At 38.6% G+C, this 17536-nt stretch overlaps 2 protein-coding genes across 2 annotated transcripts; both read left to right on the forward strand.

Moving 5' to 3' along the window:
* Positions 1-1380: 1380 nt before the first annotated feature.
* On the forward strand, positions 1381-13857 carry LOC144667484 (transmembrane protein 209-like). Its single transcript, XM_078528905.1, has 18 exons — positions 1381-1596; positions 2240-2298; positions 3460-3591; positions 4536-4681; positions 5483-5568; positions 6162-6193; positions 6721-6807; positions 7331-7433; positions 7652-7718; positions 8419-8481; positions 9028-9124; positions 10225-10350; positions 11312-11409; positions 11762-11876; positions 12405-12463; positions 12958-12993; positions 13219-13292; positions 13777-13857. The coding sequence occupies exons 1-18, from the start codon at positions 1457-1459 to the stop codon at positions 13832-13834; spliced, it is 1578 nt and encodes a 525-aa protein (XP_078385031.1). The 5' UTR covers positions 1381-1456; the 3' UTR covers positions 13835-13857.
* Positions 13858-15529: 1672 nt separating this feature from the next.
* LOC144628096 (carbohydrate sulfotransferase 1-like) lies at positions 15530-17096 on the forward strand. Its single transcript, XM_078486154.1, has one exon. It carries the CDS (start codon positions 15573-15575, stop codon positions 16905-16907), a length of 1335 nt encoding a protein of 444 aa, XP_078342280.1. The 5' UTR covers positions 15530-15572; the 3' UTR covers positions 16908-17096.
* Positions 17097-17536: the final 440 nt, after the last annotated feature.

Raw genomic sequence — 17536 nt, forward strand, 5'->3', positions numbered from 1 at the left:
GGTGCTGCCGGATAGCACATTTGAGGGCCTTTATCTGGAGCATAACCCCCCCCCCCTCCCCGCCCACTCTCCCTCTAGAAGTGGCCAGGCCTACAACTCTTCAGAAAGCTGGCTACGCCCCTGTTTAGTGTCACGATATTTCGTTGTGCGATTCATTTCTGCTAGAAACACGCTCTGCCAAGTCCGCAGATGGCAACAAATCGTTCTTGTCGGACAAGATTTCGATTTATCATCGAAAAAGCAGCAACAATCTCAGCTGAAGTAGTGAACTTCACTGTGTATCAACAAAATCTAAGTGTAAACTGATCCGTGGAACCACTAACTACGTCATTCGAGCCAAATTCGTGTCCAGTCTCCAGACCCACTGTTTTGTCTTACCGAGGGCACTTTAGGCGGCAAAAAGTCCGATTTCTCTCTCTTTGACGTTATTCTTTTTTTAACTTTTCGGAAAGTAGACATAATAAGCTACCAAAAAAAGCAAAAAAGTTTTTTACTTCATAGGCACTTTAATACAACAAACTTTAGTGGCTGCCAATGCAGTTCTTGTTTTAAATGATTTTTTATAGACATGTTGTATTTTTATCGGTTTTTAATATTGTATTTTTAACGCATATTTTTAAGATTTTAATAGTATAATAATATTGTATTTTTTAATATATAGTTTTTAAATCTTTTTCATGTATGTCAAACACTTTTATCATGAGCCTCTGGCTCGGGAGACTGGGCAACCACTCCCCGTGCTTTTGACGTAAAATAAATTACCTTTACCTTTTACAAAAATTGAATTCTAGACAACTCATGAATTGTAAAGTTAAGATACTAGGCAAAGTTTTTATTCGCCGAGTTTGAAGGAAGCGTCAGTAACGTTTTTAATTTCCCAGACAGTTGTCTATAATTCTTTCCCGCGAACCGCGTCAATCATGCGAAAAAAATAAAGACAAATGTATGGAAAAATTAAAAACGTAACTGAAGGTTTTCTAGCCCAGCTACATCCTTCAAACTCGGCAAATAAAAACTTTTGCCCAGTATCTTCTACCCGCATTGTCTACTCGTCAAGATGCCGTCGAAAACCGTGATGAGGTCTATAGCTCGATATCTCATAAAGAAACACCTTATCTCCCTCGTTTACTTTTGTAAACCCTTTATTTTCTGCCATGCACGTTTTGTGAGGTACATTTTTATTTTGTCAAGGCTGTCCAGCGCCCCTCACCCCATGCCCACCCAACTCCATTGGAACTCCAATGAAGCTGGTTTCGCTGGTTCGAAGAAACGAGACTGGCAGGGTTGAAGCATCATCTGGGAAACTGGGCACTATACCCTCAAGTAAGAAGTAACTATCTGTCCCCTTCCTGATCTTTGAATTCAAAATGGTGGCTTGATCTCTCGCGACTCTCGTTTTTAGGCTATCAAATTTTCGTAATTTTGTCATTTCTTTTGAACCCTAACGACAAGAAAAATGCAAAGACGGATAGTAAAGAGTGAAAGCCCTATCGTGGAAAATTCCTTTCAGCGAAAGCAAATGACAAGAAGATCTCATGCGGCTTTCACATGGGTTTTCGTCAACGTGATTTTGGCGGCAACTTTCTTTGCAGAACTGTGAGTACAGTTATGTTTTGAAACGCATTTAAAGTGGATTATTCTTTTTGTAGTGTAGCTTGAGCGTAAAATGCTGCAATTCACTGCTCTTATAGCTTTTTTGGTTTAGTTTTATACAATAATACGGAAAAACTACAGTGGGTGCATATGCTGTGGATTTAAAAATTCAGTGCAAAATAAGAAACTAAATGAATCAACAAAAAAAACTCGCCAAGGTCTTTGAAATGCTATATCAAGCAGCTAAATAAGACAGATCTACATGTATGAAACCTTAACCTTAGAACTATGCCCTTCCCCTTGGAATTTCCAGTTACCTTTTTTTTTTGGGGGGGGGGGGGTGGGGTGGGGTGGTCACAAACATGTATATCTAGTATAATTTATTCCAGCTGCCTTGAACACATATACATGTACCAAATTAAAAAAATGCAACATCTTACCAGACAAGTATGACACATGCTTTTGACATCCATGCAAGAGATCTCAGTTTAGCTTCGCATTACGCTATGGTAGTTTTAACTAAGAGCATGAATTTTTAGTGGAAATCACAAAAGCGAATATCCTTCACATCCATATAGAAGCTGCAGGTTGCAAGCTGCATCTGCTTAATTAATATTATTTATTTAAAAAAATGTAACATTTTCAGGATTTTTGGTTCTGTTGCTGACTACTTTGAATTTCAACACCCTTTACTGTGGTTTGTTGGTGAGTGTTCTTTACACTGTATTTTATATGTTATATGTTTTTTTGTGTGCTGAAAATGTAAAGGTCTGAAGATTTTACATGCATGAGTTACGTGCACATGCACATTCAATTGAATCTGAACTTTGAGACATTAGAGATCAGAGTCAGATTATTTCAAATTTGTGACTATCACAACACTGATCTACAGGTCTTACATCAGGGCCTGCGCAGCAAGTTTTAGAGTGGGGGGGCTAAAGACGGACGCGAGAGCAAAATTAGCGGAGGGGGGGTATATGTTTGAAAATTTTGATGTTAATTCCTCTAAAATGACCAAAAATACATTTATAAATAGCAAACTAAATTTCATTTCCATAAAGAAACGTTGCTCAACAAAACTTTCGATGGGACCGTCATTGCTCACCAATCTGTGAAACTTCTCGCTGATTGAGATAAAACCAGGACACATATAAAAAAGAGGAGAAATAATTTTATGCTCATTGTTAAAAGATCAAGGTCGGGACTGTTATAATCGTACCTATATAACTGGACTCGGCAATCAACTGAACAATTTGTTTGGGAGCCTTATAAACTTAAGCTAGTCATGAGTTCGGATTGAAATTAACCAATTACGTTTTCATGAGAGGTCCGCTTGCAAAAAAAAACCATTTAAAAGACATAAACCTGTACTAGCACAATACAATACAATACAATACAATACAATACAATGTTTAATGTGGTCAACTGAAAAAATTTTCGATAATTATAGCGACTTATAACTAATTTATGACAATGTTTGTTGTTAACTTATCTGCGCGTCTACTTTGCCAGTAACTTTTGTCCCTTATTACTGACCGAACAAATTTTTTGCTTCGTTATTATTTTATTTCATTTTATTTATTTATTTTTGCACAAAAGTGGGGGGGGCTAAAGCCCCCCTAACACCTCCCTCTGCGCGGTCCCTGCATGTAAGTCTTTATTCACTGGTTTTGGTAAATTTGAAACTAGACTTTTAACCAGCTAACAATGAGTAACAATGAAGTTTTTTTTTTTCATTTTTACCAAGAACATGGCTGGTAACCCTGGGTGACCCTAATTTTAGGACTCGGCATTAATTACATTTGAATTTAATTAGCGAAATACTGTCCCAAAATAATAATTGTGTCAAAATGCTCTCTGCTGTAGTTTGTGGTCTTGCAATCTGGTTCACATTTTGCTTCATTGTGGATCTGTACCATTACATGAGACCTGTTCTGGGACAAAACAGTGTTTTGCTTTCCCCAGACCAAAGGAAGTTACTTGGCATACGCCCAACAGGTATGGCATGAGTATTAGTCATATTGATATTTGAAGTGTATATGGGAGACGTGATGGCCTTATGGTTAGTGTGCCGGACTCTGGATCAAACCGTCTGGGTTTCAGCCCTCGACGAGCTCACTGTGTTGTGTTCTTGGCCGATACAATTTACTCTTATAGTGCCTCTCTCCACCCAGGTGTATAAATGGGTACCAGCAAAATAATGCTGGGGGAGTACCCTGTAAAGGACTAGCATCGCATCCAGGGGGGAGTAGAAAATTAATATTCCTAGCCACTAAATGCTACTGAAGCCGGGATATGCTCTGGTAGTGTGGGCCACTTGGCTTGAGGCTTATTTGATATGAAGTGTACATGTATAGTAACTCACCTTTTCTAACAGTTTGTATCCTCAATAATATTCTTTTTAGCCTAAGAAACATTTGACCCCCTTTTGGTATTCAAGTGCTCAAAGGGTTCATTTTTTATTTTTAGTTACCTAGTTGCCTTAACATTATGCAACTCCTGCTGGTTCCACTTTCCCACCCACCACTTTACCTATTTCTGCACGAGGGTGGCAGATAGGGTTTGTTACTGTTATCGTTATTACTGTTTGTTTTTGATTTGTTACTTTCTGAATAAACTTCATTCTGCACCAAAATGCAAATTGTGTGTTGTCTGTGACTAGGGATCTGTTGGGGTATGAAAAGTCTCTGTTGTTCCAGCCACTTAGCTCAATTAGCCTTAGCTATTTCTAAGTGGCTGTGCTCTTTTTGTACTGTATTGTTAATTTTTTTCTCTTGCATGTATCTACTTACTGTAAAACTCTTCTGGGCACGAAAAATAAAAGATTGTTTGTTGATTGTTGTTGTTAGTAACTTGCAGCAGAAACCAGTCAGAGATACTACATGAAGACCAATGTAATAAATATTTTTGTTTTTAAGAATAGTAATTTTTATGACCAACAGACTCCGGATTCAAACTGGCTCCACTCCGCACCCCAACCAGTAACGGAAATGCCTCTCCCACTATCGTAACCTCATCATCCCCAGCCATTGGCATGTCGACAACTATCACTGGCACGCCTCCACGGCTCCTTGGAACACCACCCAGGGTGAGTGTTAACCGATGAAGCTTCATAAATCAACATAGAAATTCTCCTTATTGGTCTCTAGAATTTTTCATTTACTAGTTGGGAGAATTCATTTAAAAAATCAAGGCAAGTTCTCTTTGATGATTACTTTGTTAATTTTCATGACTTTTCGTTATGATTTGTGTTGTTATTGTCAGAAAAGATTTTATAATGAACACTCTTGAGGCTGAAAGAGATTATTTATTTTATTAGAGTACAAAATATCTCATGATATCTCACAGTTTATATAAAGTGTTAAAAGGGGCTTTTTCTTGGATTCTAACAGATTTTTGATCGGCCAAAATAAATACCCGGTATTTGTGTAATAGGAAACCTAAAAATAGTGGTCCATTTGTCTTAATAATTGCTATTTATATTAGTGCACTGAAACTGTTAATAAATGTCTTTAGCTGTGGAAGGCTAGGATGGAAATAGATTTATCTTGAAAATAATTTTCAATACAAGTTGTTTGTGTGTGTCTTCAAAAAAGTCAATATTTATAGCCTTTGTTTTATTTCTGCAAATTAAAAAGCTTATTTCTTTGTTGGGTTTAGTTGCCTACCACTGATTTCAGAACAGTCAAGACCAAAAATTCGCAAAATCCCTGTGACATAGCTCCTTTAAATCCCAAGAAAAGCAACACTGTCTCCTGGCAAAATAATCAAAATCTTGCAATAAACCTTTGAACACTTTTAGTTAAAAAACGTCAGATTGTGCTGTGTGTTATAAATTATGTACATTAAGGTGACTTACTACTGAGCAACAGTACTGTTGTTTATTCAGTCAAACAGCAGTTCTCCTGCAAGATCTCCCCTGACTGGTACACCTTCATTTTATACTGAGACAGTTGCAAGCAGTCCTGATTCAAGGTACCATTTTGTTTACACCAAGTTAGTACATATCAGGGTTGTCAGAAACATTTAAAGTAGGCCACTTTATTATTGAAGTAAATGTATGTAGCTGATTTTGCCAATGATCTTTAACTAAAAAATCAGAGTATATCCCAGCAGAGTGGTCAGCCAAAACCAGAAGTAGCTGGTGATGTTTTGCCCACTTATACCTATTTTTGACTCTTTAAGGCTATTATTTTTTATTTTTGATACTCAATGCGACTACTAATTTTATTATTTTGTAGAATGCTTCTCATTCCTATTCCATTCTAAAATCCTGGTTATAAGCCCTGGACCTATTCAACTTTGGATACTACCCTAAGTGGGTTTGGGTGTGTTTTTAAAGTATATTATTTATTGTAAATTTTGCAAGGCCTGTAATCGGGCAGGTTGGGTTGGGTTGTGTTGGGTCAGGTCAGTAAGTCATTATTTTTCTCCCTAAACTTGCCATAAAGTTCATATATGAAATGATTGACAGCTTTTGTAGGAGATCAGGACTTAGTATGTGGGTGAGTTTTCTGGAAGGATCAATACTAAAATAATTTTTCTCTCTTTTCAAACATTAATTTTAGGTCCAGGCATTCATCTCCTGGCAGGTCGCCATGTAAGTACAGTCAAACTTGTCCAATAACAGACAGCCAAGGAGCAGACAGACATCATATAGACCACTGACTTCATTTTATGTATTTTCTGCCATCAAGAACCCAAAATTGAGTTTTGTTTTTATTATTTTATCCATTGCTAACATTTTATTGCAGTTTTCAGTAATATGCGAACTCTGAAATTCAAAATCCAACTACAGATTGCGTTTTTTGCTGCTGTCAATCATAATTATGGCGACAGCCAACAAACCATGAAAAACATGAACAAGCAAAATGGATAAATCAAAACTGATGGATGTGACCTTTTTACCAGGTTGAAGTGAACTTCTGTTCCCCGAGAGGTCCGCTAAGATGTTTGACAGCAGCAAAAAGCATAACCGTTGGTTGAGGATTGAATTTCAGAGTTCGCATATCACTGAAAACCACAGTAATTCAGTAGTTCTAAAAATGCTTAATTTATTCAATTACATGTAAGATCTGTGCACATAATTATAACACCCAGCTAATCATTGTTGTGGTGTTTTTCTAGTTCCCTCCAGTGACTACATGACAGATCTCACTTCACTTGATCAGTACATCAGAGAACAAGAACAAGAGGAACAGAGACTACAAAGAGGTACATTACAGGCATTGATTGCATTACATGTGTGACCCTCTATCTAAGCATGTGCATGCAAATTGATGTCACATGTATTTATGGAAAGACCCAGGAAGACCCAGTGGGTATTCTGTTTTAAGTCACTGGCTACATTTCATGTAAAAAACCATCCTGGTTTCTCCAGCATTGAGCAACTGGGACTGCTTCTACTCCAAACTACTCTAAACGACAAGATTTCTGTTGCATTGAGAGATTACAGCCTCCTACACAGATATTCTTTTGGCTTATCACACAATCTTCCCCCTAACAAAAGGGGAGGAAGATTGTGTGACAAGTGTAAAGAACATCTGCATAGGAGGCTAGATAGATTGGTACATGTACTTTCTGGCATCGGGTGTTGATTTTTTACTTCATGCTTTCTCCATTTTAGTCAGGTTAAGAATTCATTCATCAATAATTTCATGTGACTGTGTTTACTGAAAAAAACATGCCAGAAGCTGGATTCTTACTAAGTATTAATTTTTCTTTTTTTTTTGACCAGTTGCCTCCCCAGATGCACTCTCCTCAGGCCGAGGACAAACTTATTGGTCAGGTTACAGATTGGATTTCACTCCTCCACTGAATGTCTACAGAATTGCACGAAGGTAAAATTGGACCCTGTCCCAAGCTTATTGAAATGTAAATTCTCATAACTTATTACTGTACTTACCTTTTAATGTTAATTCTGAGAAATTGGTGTTATATCAAGAAAATATCTCCGAGTTGAAGATTTTCTAAATTCTCATCACATGGCTGTTTGACATTGTATTGTATTCATGGGGAGAAATCAAATTTTGATTGCAGTTTGTTTTCATTTTTAAAGGTCTCCTGATCTGAGTTCTTCAAGGGATGACGATGACTCAGGCTACAACAGCACAAAAGCAGATGAAGTAATGTATAAATATTTTGTCATGATTTTTTCATTGTGGAACAGGAGATTTTTTATTGGGGTTTACATCCGCTTCCAGTGTTACGTGCATAGCAGGTTTCTATCGACATCCATCTTTCGACATGCTAAATAAACAACACAGATCAAAATCTGCCAATCACAGCCAACTAGCATGACCTTTTGACCTTGTGTGCTCAATTGCATGAAACCAACAATGGTATGTATCGGTTTTGATTGGCTCGTTCCAACAAGCACGTCGAAAGATGATGTCAAAAGATTGATGTAGAAAGATAGCTATGCATGTAACACTGAATGCGGGTTTAATTGGGTCAAAATTTCTTGAGCCATCAGCTTGCTGCACACTTGCTGATTTTTTTTGTTGCGACCAACCGTGTCAATGCCAGGGGTTGACTGATCAAAAATCGTGTGGGTTTCAAAGGGCTAAATATGTGTTTCACCTTCCAGCTGTGTGAGTGTGCAGTTGTTTCAAGCTTTGAAATACTCAAAAGTTGTAACAAGTTGAAACAAGCCAGTGATATATCTTTTTTGGATTGTGACAGTGCAATGTTTATCTCCTGTACGTGCTGACAAGTTGCGATTGATATGATGCAAAATCCCTTACTTTGTAAGCCAATCAAAATGTGAGAATTTCTTGAGGTATGTGATTCTATGTAACATAAATACAATTTTTATTTATTTAGATTTGGACCAAATTTGCTGTGACAAGGGCAAACCTTGACCACTGGACGGAAAACTGCAGAAAGGTACTTGATTGTAAAAAGTTAAGCCTTTTGAGCCCAACTGGCTCATAGCTCTGGACTCTGGCTTCTGCAGTGTGAAGCAACAAGGGGTATTCCTACTTCCCCTGGATGGGATGCTAGTCCATCGCATGTTACTCCCCAGCATTCTGTCAGGCTTCCCTAACAATTCACCAGTACCCATTTATACTCCTTATTCAATAGATGTACTGTGAGAGTAAAGAGTCTTGTCCAAGAACACAATGAAGTGACCCCAGAGTCTAGCGCACTAACCATTAGGCCACGTGCGTCCCACTAGAGTGTGAAAAAAATGAAAAAAAAAAACTTTTATATTAAATTTGTTTCTCTCGAGATTATTTAATAAGGTTACTCCATCAGCTTTTACAATAAAAACTGTTATCAATTAGGGGTCCTAGTAAAAAGTAAAAAGTTGCTAGAAGTCTTACAGTGTACCTAAAATGGAAGTTAAAAATATTATTGGGATTAAGTAATTTCTAGATTGAACTGTGCAGCTAGAGATCAATTTGAAGACAAGAATATTTTTTCTCCTAGTGGCTTTGTCAAACAATATTGGCTCGACTTGTGGAGCAGATTGAAGCAGTCAATGAGACCCTCTGTAGAATTGGATGTTCAGAGCTTCAAGTAGGGAGTGAGTATTTTCAAGATGCTTCTTTGTGCATGAAAGTCTTCGTTTTACAGGAAGGCATCCAAGGGATGTGGGGGGACTCCCATATCAAAGGGATGGCAAAACTCATCCTCTCGCTTAGGGGTGTAAATTATAATAAGAATATAATTTAAGATAATAATAGTAAAAAAATTATAACGCACCTTTTCCATAAAAATATTATCAAAAGCGTATATCAATGCTTTGAATATTAAAAATTAAAGGGACTATGTCACAGAGATTTCGCAAAGTTTTGGTCTTAGCTGTTCAGAAATTAGTGGAAGGTAACCTAATCCATAAAAAACATTACCTTTGAACATCTAAAAGAAGATAAATTATTATAACGTTACATTAATTTGTGGATAGAAATCAAGCTACAGCTATAAATATTGATTTTTTAAAGACGTACGGAAACAATTTGAAAACGTTTGCCTACCGTTTTCAAATTGCAATCCATTTCCATCCGCGTCATCTGCAGCCAATAATGCTCGCTAACAGTCTCAGTGCTCTAATATAGCAATTTTTAAATAAAAATGGACTAATACTGCTAGGTTTCATGCGACCAAATTTTAATTTTGGCTAGTAAAAAATCTGGTAAAATCTGTGACATAAGGATATTGTTCTCACTTTGGGTGTGAGGACAAAACGCCAGTATTTTTAGCCATCAGGGAAAGGTCTTGTTTAAGGTTGCCGCAGGAAAAAAACACGCCATCATACTCGATTGGCAGTCTACACTGAACAGGCATGAAAAACAGTATCATTTAGGAGTCAAAAAAGCTCAAGCCTTTCCCAGATTGGTCTCCTTTATGCTTCTGCTGGACGAGCATCCCCATTCATTTTATGAAAGTCGCCCCCCCTCCCCCCCCCCCCCTTCATCTCCTGGAGAAGACATCAGTTGCACTGATATATTGGTGCTGTTCACAATCGTGAAGCATAGGCTAGGCGGCATGGGGGTAGAGTTTTGGGGGTTTAGAAGGAGGGCAAAACAAACATAATTATCATGAATAAACATGTAGTTTTTAGATCACTGTCACTTTCTGGTGTAATACCCTAAATTCCCATTACCTTTTTTCTTTATTATTCAGCTATAAGTCTCAGTGCTGTGCGGCAAGTAGCAGTCTCTAAAGCTGATCAGGCTCCGACCTTACGCTCCATCATTCCATACCTAGAAGCTTCTAATAACCAGGAATACCTTGTACAGCGCCTGTCAGGTTTGTCCATAACATCTTTCTAGCTTGTATCTTTTTAACAGGGGAATAAGTACTGTTTCCAGTTGGAACTATGTCTCCAAGAATTGCTTGAGCTTGCAGGGTGTTGATCATTCACCTTCTACATTGCAATTGGACAGTTATGGTGCTTTCCATTCGTCAAAACTGGCCGGCCCGTCTGGTGGTTTTGAATGTGAAGTGGGCCCATTACAAGAGATTTTCCCACAAATCCACCATAACAATGTAAAATATTTACGTATTGACTGATTTAACAGGACAAGTCTGACTAATAACAGAATTCTGTTCTCGAATATACCGGGCTGGCCGGCCAGTTCTGACAAATGGAAAGCCCCTTAGATTCAGATAAAAACATTTTCAAGAATTTCTTTACAATGCACTTTTATCGCCGACTGTTGCCTTCTACATGTATGTATCCTATATTTTAATGTATATATCTGTGCATCCTGCATTTTGAGTAGAACTTAAGGAACTTCAGTGTTGGTGCTGGTTAGTATTTAATGAAAAATGCCAGTTATTTCCAGAAGAAGTAAATTGTTGCCCATCAGGCATGGCTGGTTATCAGCTAGGAAACCTCTGTCTGAATAATGGTATACTCTTAAAGAAAACATCAAAGTCGAAAGAGGTAATAAATTAATATTAAACCAAAAAGGAACAAGGATGGTTCAAATTGGGGAGGATTAAATCGGATTGCAAAAAAAATGGCGTATTTTTTAGCTACGCCACATTTATCAAGCCCCTTGAATTTACATGCACTAACTACAGTAGCTGATTTTGATTGTCAGCGGTTTTTCACAGCTAGAGCTGTGATAGCAAACGGTAAGATGAACATAAGAATTCTCCTTACCACTAACCATAAAAGTGAAGTAATTTCGCTTATGACAGAATAAAAAGAAGATAAACTGATCACCTCTTGAAGCGTTCACATCTTATTGTTATTTTGTAGAACTGGCGCAAGGTGGCTGTATGGGTTTATACCGTTGGAATTCTGGCGGACAGTACAGAGGGAAGTTATGGGAACAAGATCTTTTAGCTGATTCACAGGTTTGTAGGAAATGATACATTATTTTATTGAGGGGAACAATCTGCTCGTAGTTTTGCTGGTGAAGTCAACTCGTTTGTACTCGCAGTTTTTATAAGCGCTGGAAAACCTGTAGCCCGTGGCAAGCGCCGGAAAACATGAAAAACTAAGAAGGCAAGCGCGGGAAAACGTGTAACTGATGCAAGCGCGGGAAAACGTCAGGGGGTGGGTTGCCAACACTTAAGTAAATTTTAAACTGTTTGTTTCTGTTCTTTTTCGACTTAGCGATAACTGCTACTGCTATGCTGAATTTGGAAACCCCTTTTGTTTTCTTGTTGGTATTTTGAATGTTACGCAAGTCGTTATGTTTTCCAGTTGTTGCTCCATATGTTCTGTACATATATGGATTCCCGTTTGCCCGCTGACCCAACATTCCCGGATGGAAGGACATTCACTGGGCGTCACTTCCTCAAGACCCCGGATAAACCAGGTAATAGTGCTAAGTCAGACGCAATTTGTATTATATGAAATTAAGAGATTTGCATTTATGATTATAAAGGCCCATGTTTTCGTTGGTTTAAACTTTGATTTCAAAACAACTAAACAGATGATTTAATTTATATGAGTATGTATTCATATGTCTTTATGTTAAGTGTATAACATAAAAGCTACGATATTAACCGTTATTCCACGAGTGCGCGTTAAGTATGAGATGGTATATAACTAACTCATATCCAACAAGCGCGAGTGGAATAATTGTTTTATTAAAAACGCCCTAGAATTGCAATATTTGAGATGCCCAGCTGTTTTCGTTGACGCGTATCGGCTACTAATGGAATATGAGCTCATATACAGGAATTGCAATATACCATTGCTAGTTTTTAATAATACAAGATATAAAGATGTTATACAACTCTTATAAATACCGGCGATACGTAGTACATACGCTACATAGTAACTCTATCAGTAACGCATTTCTGGTTGTTTTGCTCATTTTAATTTTTTTTTTTTTTTGCAGATGCTCGTAAGAGTGACTTGTGTATTTACCAGTCTCGCCTCCATCCCCCGCATTTCAAGGTATTAAAACAGAAACGAGATTATAAAATAGAAATATAGTGTTTCTCTTTGTTATTTTTTATATTTATTAAAATCTATGTATAAATGTATACAGAACTACAGAAGCCGCGGGAAAACGTGTAACGAGAATAGCAAGCGCGGAGAGCATGTAACCACTGGCAAGCGCGTGAAAACTTGTAACCAGTAGAAAACGAGGGATGACGTGGGAGCGCGGGAAATTGTAGTAAACTTCGCAAAGCGCGGGAGAACGTCCAACCGATGGCAAATGCGAAAAACGTGTATCATATGACAAGCGCGTGAAAACGAGTGTCTTACGTTGTTGTTTCATCGTAATTAAGTATTCTGGTTTGTTCAGCGACATCGCACCGTTTAGGCATTTAATTGTTTGATTTTGTTCCAAATTAAGGAAAATTATACGAAGTTGCTATAACTAGTGATGGAAGAGTCGGTAAGATTAGAATTTTATTTTACATCAAATGTTTTTCTTTCCACAGGTTATTATCGAAGATGAAGTCTATGACATGCCTAAGGTACCAAATTGTTAATCACGTTTTTTATTCTATCTCTTGAATTTTGTGTCTGTTGTTTGCTGCGGTAAACTGATATGCACTTTAAAAAGGTAACCATGGTTATGGGGCTGCGACGCACTGTCTTACAAAGGCTCGTTCCAAATTCAAACGATCCAATAACAGCGAATGTTATATATTACCTCATTTTGTTTAAAAAAATATGTACATTTTTTCCGTTTGTTTCAGGGTCAAAACAACTTGTTTCACACCATCATCTTCTTTCTTCACCACGTGAAAACCAAACAATATGGAATGTTAGGGTATGTTATATTTCTCGTGTTTCTTTTTTTTTATTTGTTTGCTTGTTTGTTTTTGTTTATGTTTAGTTGCAGTTATAAGAAACACAATGGCTCGCGTGTTTAAATAGCCTAGTGCAAACACACGATAAAGTTTGGCACTATTCGAAAGTCGGGGGACTTATGCAAGTACTTTGGATTCACCGTAACTTTACCGAGTGTTAGCCTGCGTGGCCGGCGTTCAAAGGGGAAGGAGAAGGGGAGTTCGAGCTCGAGGTATCTATTGTTTGTGTCAGGTACCTTATTCTCAGTAATTTTCGCGCGTACTTAATTGCGCGATTTTCGCGAAAATTACTCGCGAAAAAGAGCGCGCGAAATTAAGCACGCGAATTTTAAAGGAAACGGTACATAAATTTATAATGTCTTGTGTCGCGGGTTTTCTGTAAGTTCCTCTTCGACTACTCGCTGTGTCCGACTTGACATGTAATGCACCTTCGTGTCTTTACAGGCGAGTCAACTTAGGAATGTCTGGCGTGAACATTCTTTGCATTCTGAACAAGAAATAAATCACTCCACCAAACTGGAAAAGGTGAAGGAAAGACCTTAATCCAACCATAGCATTCACGTTCGTAACACGATCGCCGTGAAGAGATGAGTTGCGGTATCCTTGTCCAGCGGCAGTCTTGACTTTATCACGTGATCGTGGTTGCCTGCCATCTTATGCGGCGCACGAAATTTGGAGAGGAAGCGTGAAGATCTGTGTAAAATTTTTTTTCCCTTTTGGGGGGAATCTGGGAAAAGGGCCGGAAGAATACATCAAGTTTTTTTCTTGAAAGAAGAGCAGATTCAGCGATAATGTGTTGAGCTACGGATAATTAAACCTTCACAATACATTTGTTGTAGGAGAATTGCATGTCGTTGTAGAGTGTTGTACATACAGGACCAGAGAACGTATTTCGGGTAGAATGGACGAATTCTCTGAGATCGAAACAGTCAGTTTTCAAAGATTATATTTTAAGAATAACCACTTCAGATTTTAACTTGCATTGTAGACTAACGTGTTCTTTTGATTTTGTTTCATTTTTCTTTGTTTTAAAAACAGTCAGGAAATCAAGCGTTTTTTGTCGTTTTGGGAGTCTCCGAAGTTCACACTCTCTGTCCGAGCGAGCTCTGTTATGAGATTAGTGGTTTGGGTTTTGGCTCACTCGGCAATACATAAACGACTAAAACAATGACCCCACCCCTGGCAAAAGGTTTCAAGGTCCCATGAAAACGGAGGTCTGGAAGAGCTTCAGAACAGCTTCGGAGGACATGACGTCATTCCGAAGTATGTGTAACAATGTTCGGGAATACTCGTGAATGCTCGCGCTCGTTTCTGATTGGATAACAAAATCGGAAAATTATCGAGTGGTTCTCTGGAGATTTGCCAAACAACACTTGGATCTTGAACTGTTTTTAGCAGATTTCAGTACTTTAGTAATGCAAGTTTTATTTTAAGTGACAAACTTTTTTGTACCTTTTTTGTTTCAAAAAACAAGACAATAAATTTCTCTTAATGAAGTAGTCTTGCTTGATCGCAGCTGGGGAAAAAAATTGCCGATGGCAATTCTCTAAATTTAGCTAAACACTAAAATTCCGAAAATAAGACCCCCCCACCCCCACCCCCTGCACAAAAAGGTAAGCCCGCCAAAAACAGTAAGCCCTCTCAGAAAATAAGCCCACCTAGAAGGGACGTTGAGTAAACATAGCCTAGGGCTTATGTATGGAATTTTATGGTATTTAATGAAATGTTCTTACCCTTAATGATTTTAGACGAATTGGTGCAGCGGGAAGTCGTTACGTTCAAACATTGGTCTTTTTTTGCAGTCGAGAATCAAAATTTACCCATTGCAGTCCTACAATAGTCGAGCCACGTCTTCAAAGTAAGTGGGACCTCGATATAGAGGAGGAATTTTTAAAAAGGAGTGAAATTTGACTCGCGCAGAGCCCGAATTCACAAGATCACGAAACTCGTTTGAGTAATCGTGAGGGCTACAAAATCACAGGTCACGGAAAAAAAGGAAAAAAAAACACGTTTCACGAAAATTTTTTATGGAAATAAAACAGGACTATTTAGTGATCCCGAGTGATCCCGTTTAAACGTGGAAGAAAAAAGATACTAGTTATTCGCAATTCGCGCCACAAAAAATGCAACCTCACGGCGGCAAACAAAAAGCCCCTTTACAACAATCCTCGCTAGGAATTTAGCCGGCTAATTATACAAGCTGAATGACAGAAATCGGAAGTATTTAGTTATAGACAATCATGGCGCCTGCCGTGATCAGAAAGAAATGGTTTATTCGCACCATTGGTATTCTCGCTGTTGCGTTTTCTACATTGTTATTTACATGGACTTTAACGCATAAACGTGTACACACAAGCGGCGAAACAGCGCTCAAATCGTTTGCTTCGCAAAGGTCAAGGCAACAAGATCCTATCGTGACTAACCCCGCCGAAAAATCTTTTGCGGCTGTCCTCCCGCAAAATGTTGTGCGAGGGAACGCTGACACGAAATCACTATCAACGCTGCCCGTTCTTCAAACTACACGGCTAGAGAACGTGAAACAGTCAAGATCTTCTCTTATTCAAGGCGCTTGGCAGGCGGACATGAAAACATCAGTGCAAAGACTTATCATTGTAGGGCAGGCTCGTACGGGATCTTCGTTTCTCGGAGATGCTTTTAATCAACATCCTGACGTTTTTTATTTGTTTGAACCACTGTATGGTGTAGCACCGCCAAAACTTGCCAGCGACCCAAGACCGATGAAATTTCTTGAGGGAATGTTACGCTGCAAATTCGAATTTCCACAATATATTCAAGAAATTGAGAATTTCCGGAGATTCTCCAGTAAAGCGCTGTCGTCTCCGCCAATGTGCGCCGAGAAAAACCAGACTACACCAAACCAGACTCCAATCCAGAAAAAACTGAAATGCGTTCACTTAAACCCGTATAATATGGAATCAGTCTGCAGCAAGTATAGTAAAACGGTCTTGAAAATACTCACCGCTAGAATCCCGAACTTTCGGGTCGACTCTCTGTTCCCGCTTTGTAATTCGAGTGATTGCGGGATAATCTATCTAGTACGGGATCCACGCTCACTAATCTTTTCTCATATGAAGGTTGGTTTTGCTTGGGGTAATCAAAATACAAAGGACAGTTCACCACAACCAATTATCAGACAATACAGCCAACATATTTGCCAACAAATTGAACAGAATGTGAGGATATTTGAAAATCGGCCGGGTTGGATGAAAAGCCGGTCCCACATGCTTCGATACGAAGACCTAGCGAGAAACCCCGTCGAAATTCTACGGAAAGCTTATAAAATAGCCGGCCTTGATATGCGAAAGAGTTCCCTCGAATGGATTAAAGCTCACACTGGCGAAGGCACAAGCAGCGAGAAGGAGGAAAAAAACCACTTCTCGACTAAAAGAAACTCTAAAGCTGTTGTCGATAGATGGAGAGTTGATATGGACCCGTGCATTGTAAATGTCATTGAGGAAAGCTGTAATTCTGTTATGAGACTACTCGGTTATAAACCAGTGGACAGGTCAGACAAAACACAGTATGACCTCGACGTATCACTATCAGACGGATAACATTGCAATTATTTTTGAGTTGTCATGTCACGGACAGCCTTTTTTTGATTTTGAAAGAATTGACCAATTATTTTCAAATTTGCCCGTTTGTTTGCCTCAATCTTCTTTAGTCGTGACCGCCATTGTTTTTTGTGTGTGTGTGTTTTGATACCCTAGCAAAATATTTTTTGAGAGGACCTTCAATTTGAAATTAATGTCCCTGTTCCGTGATTGCTGTGTATCCTGACAGCTTGTTTGGTAAGATATTAAAAACGAATATTATTGCAGCCATAAAGACAAACAATAATTAGAGAAAAGACGCACACATGTTTGGCGTAATGTGGGGGGACACATCCCTGCGGTTGGCATACCAAGCGACTTAGAGTTGCATGACCTTTTAAAGCCTCACTTATCTCCAGTGCAGCCCCGCACTGGGATCAGAAGAGTATTGGCAGGTCAAAATAAAAGCACGTGACCTCAAATACAATGACCTAATAAAGCCTCACTTATCTCCAGCACTACCGCACTGGCGACGGACAAGAGTATTGGCAGGTCAAATTGACGGTCAAACTGAACACGTGACCTTCTAAGCCTCACCTATCTCCCCGGCACTGGGTAAGCCAGCGCCGGATCGGACAAGATATTGGCAG

The sequence above is a fragment of the Oculina patagonica genome, chromosome 10 (genome assembly GCF_052425735.1).
Source record: "Oculina patagonica isolate OP01 chromosome 10, crgOcupat, whole genome shotgun sequence".
Lineage (NCBI taxonomy): Eukaryota > Metazoa > Cnidaria > Anthozoa > Scleractinia > Oculinidae > Oculina > Oculina patagonica.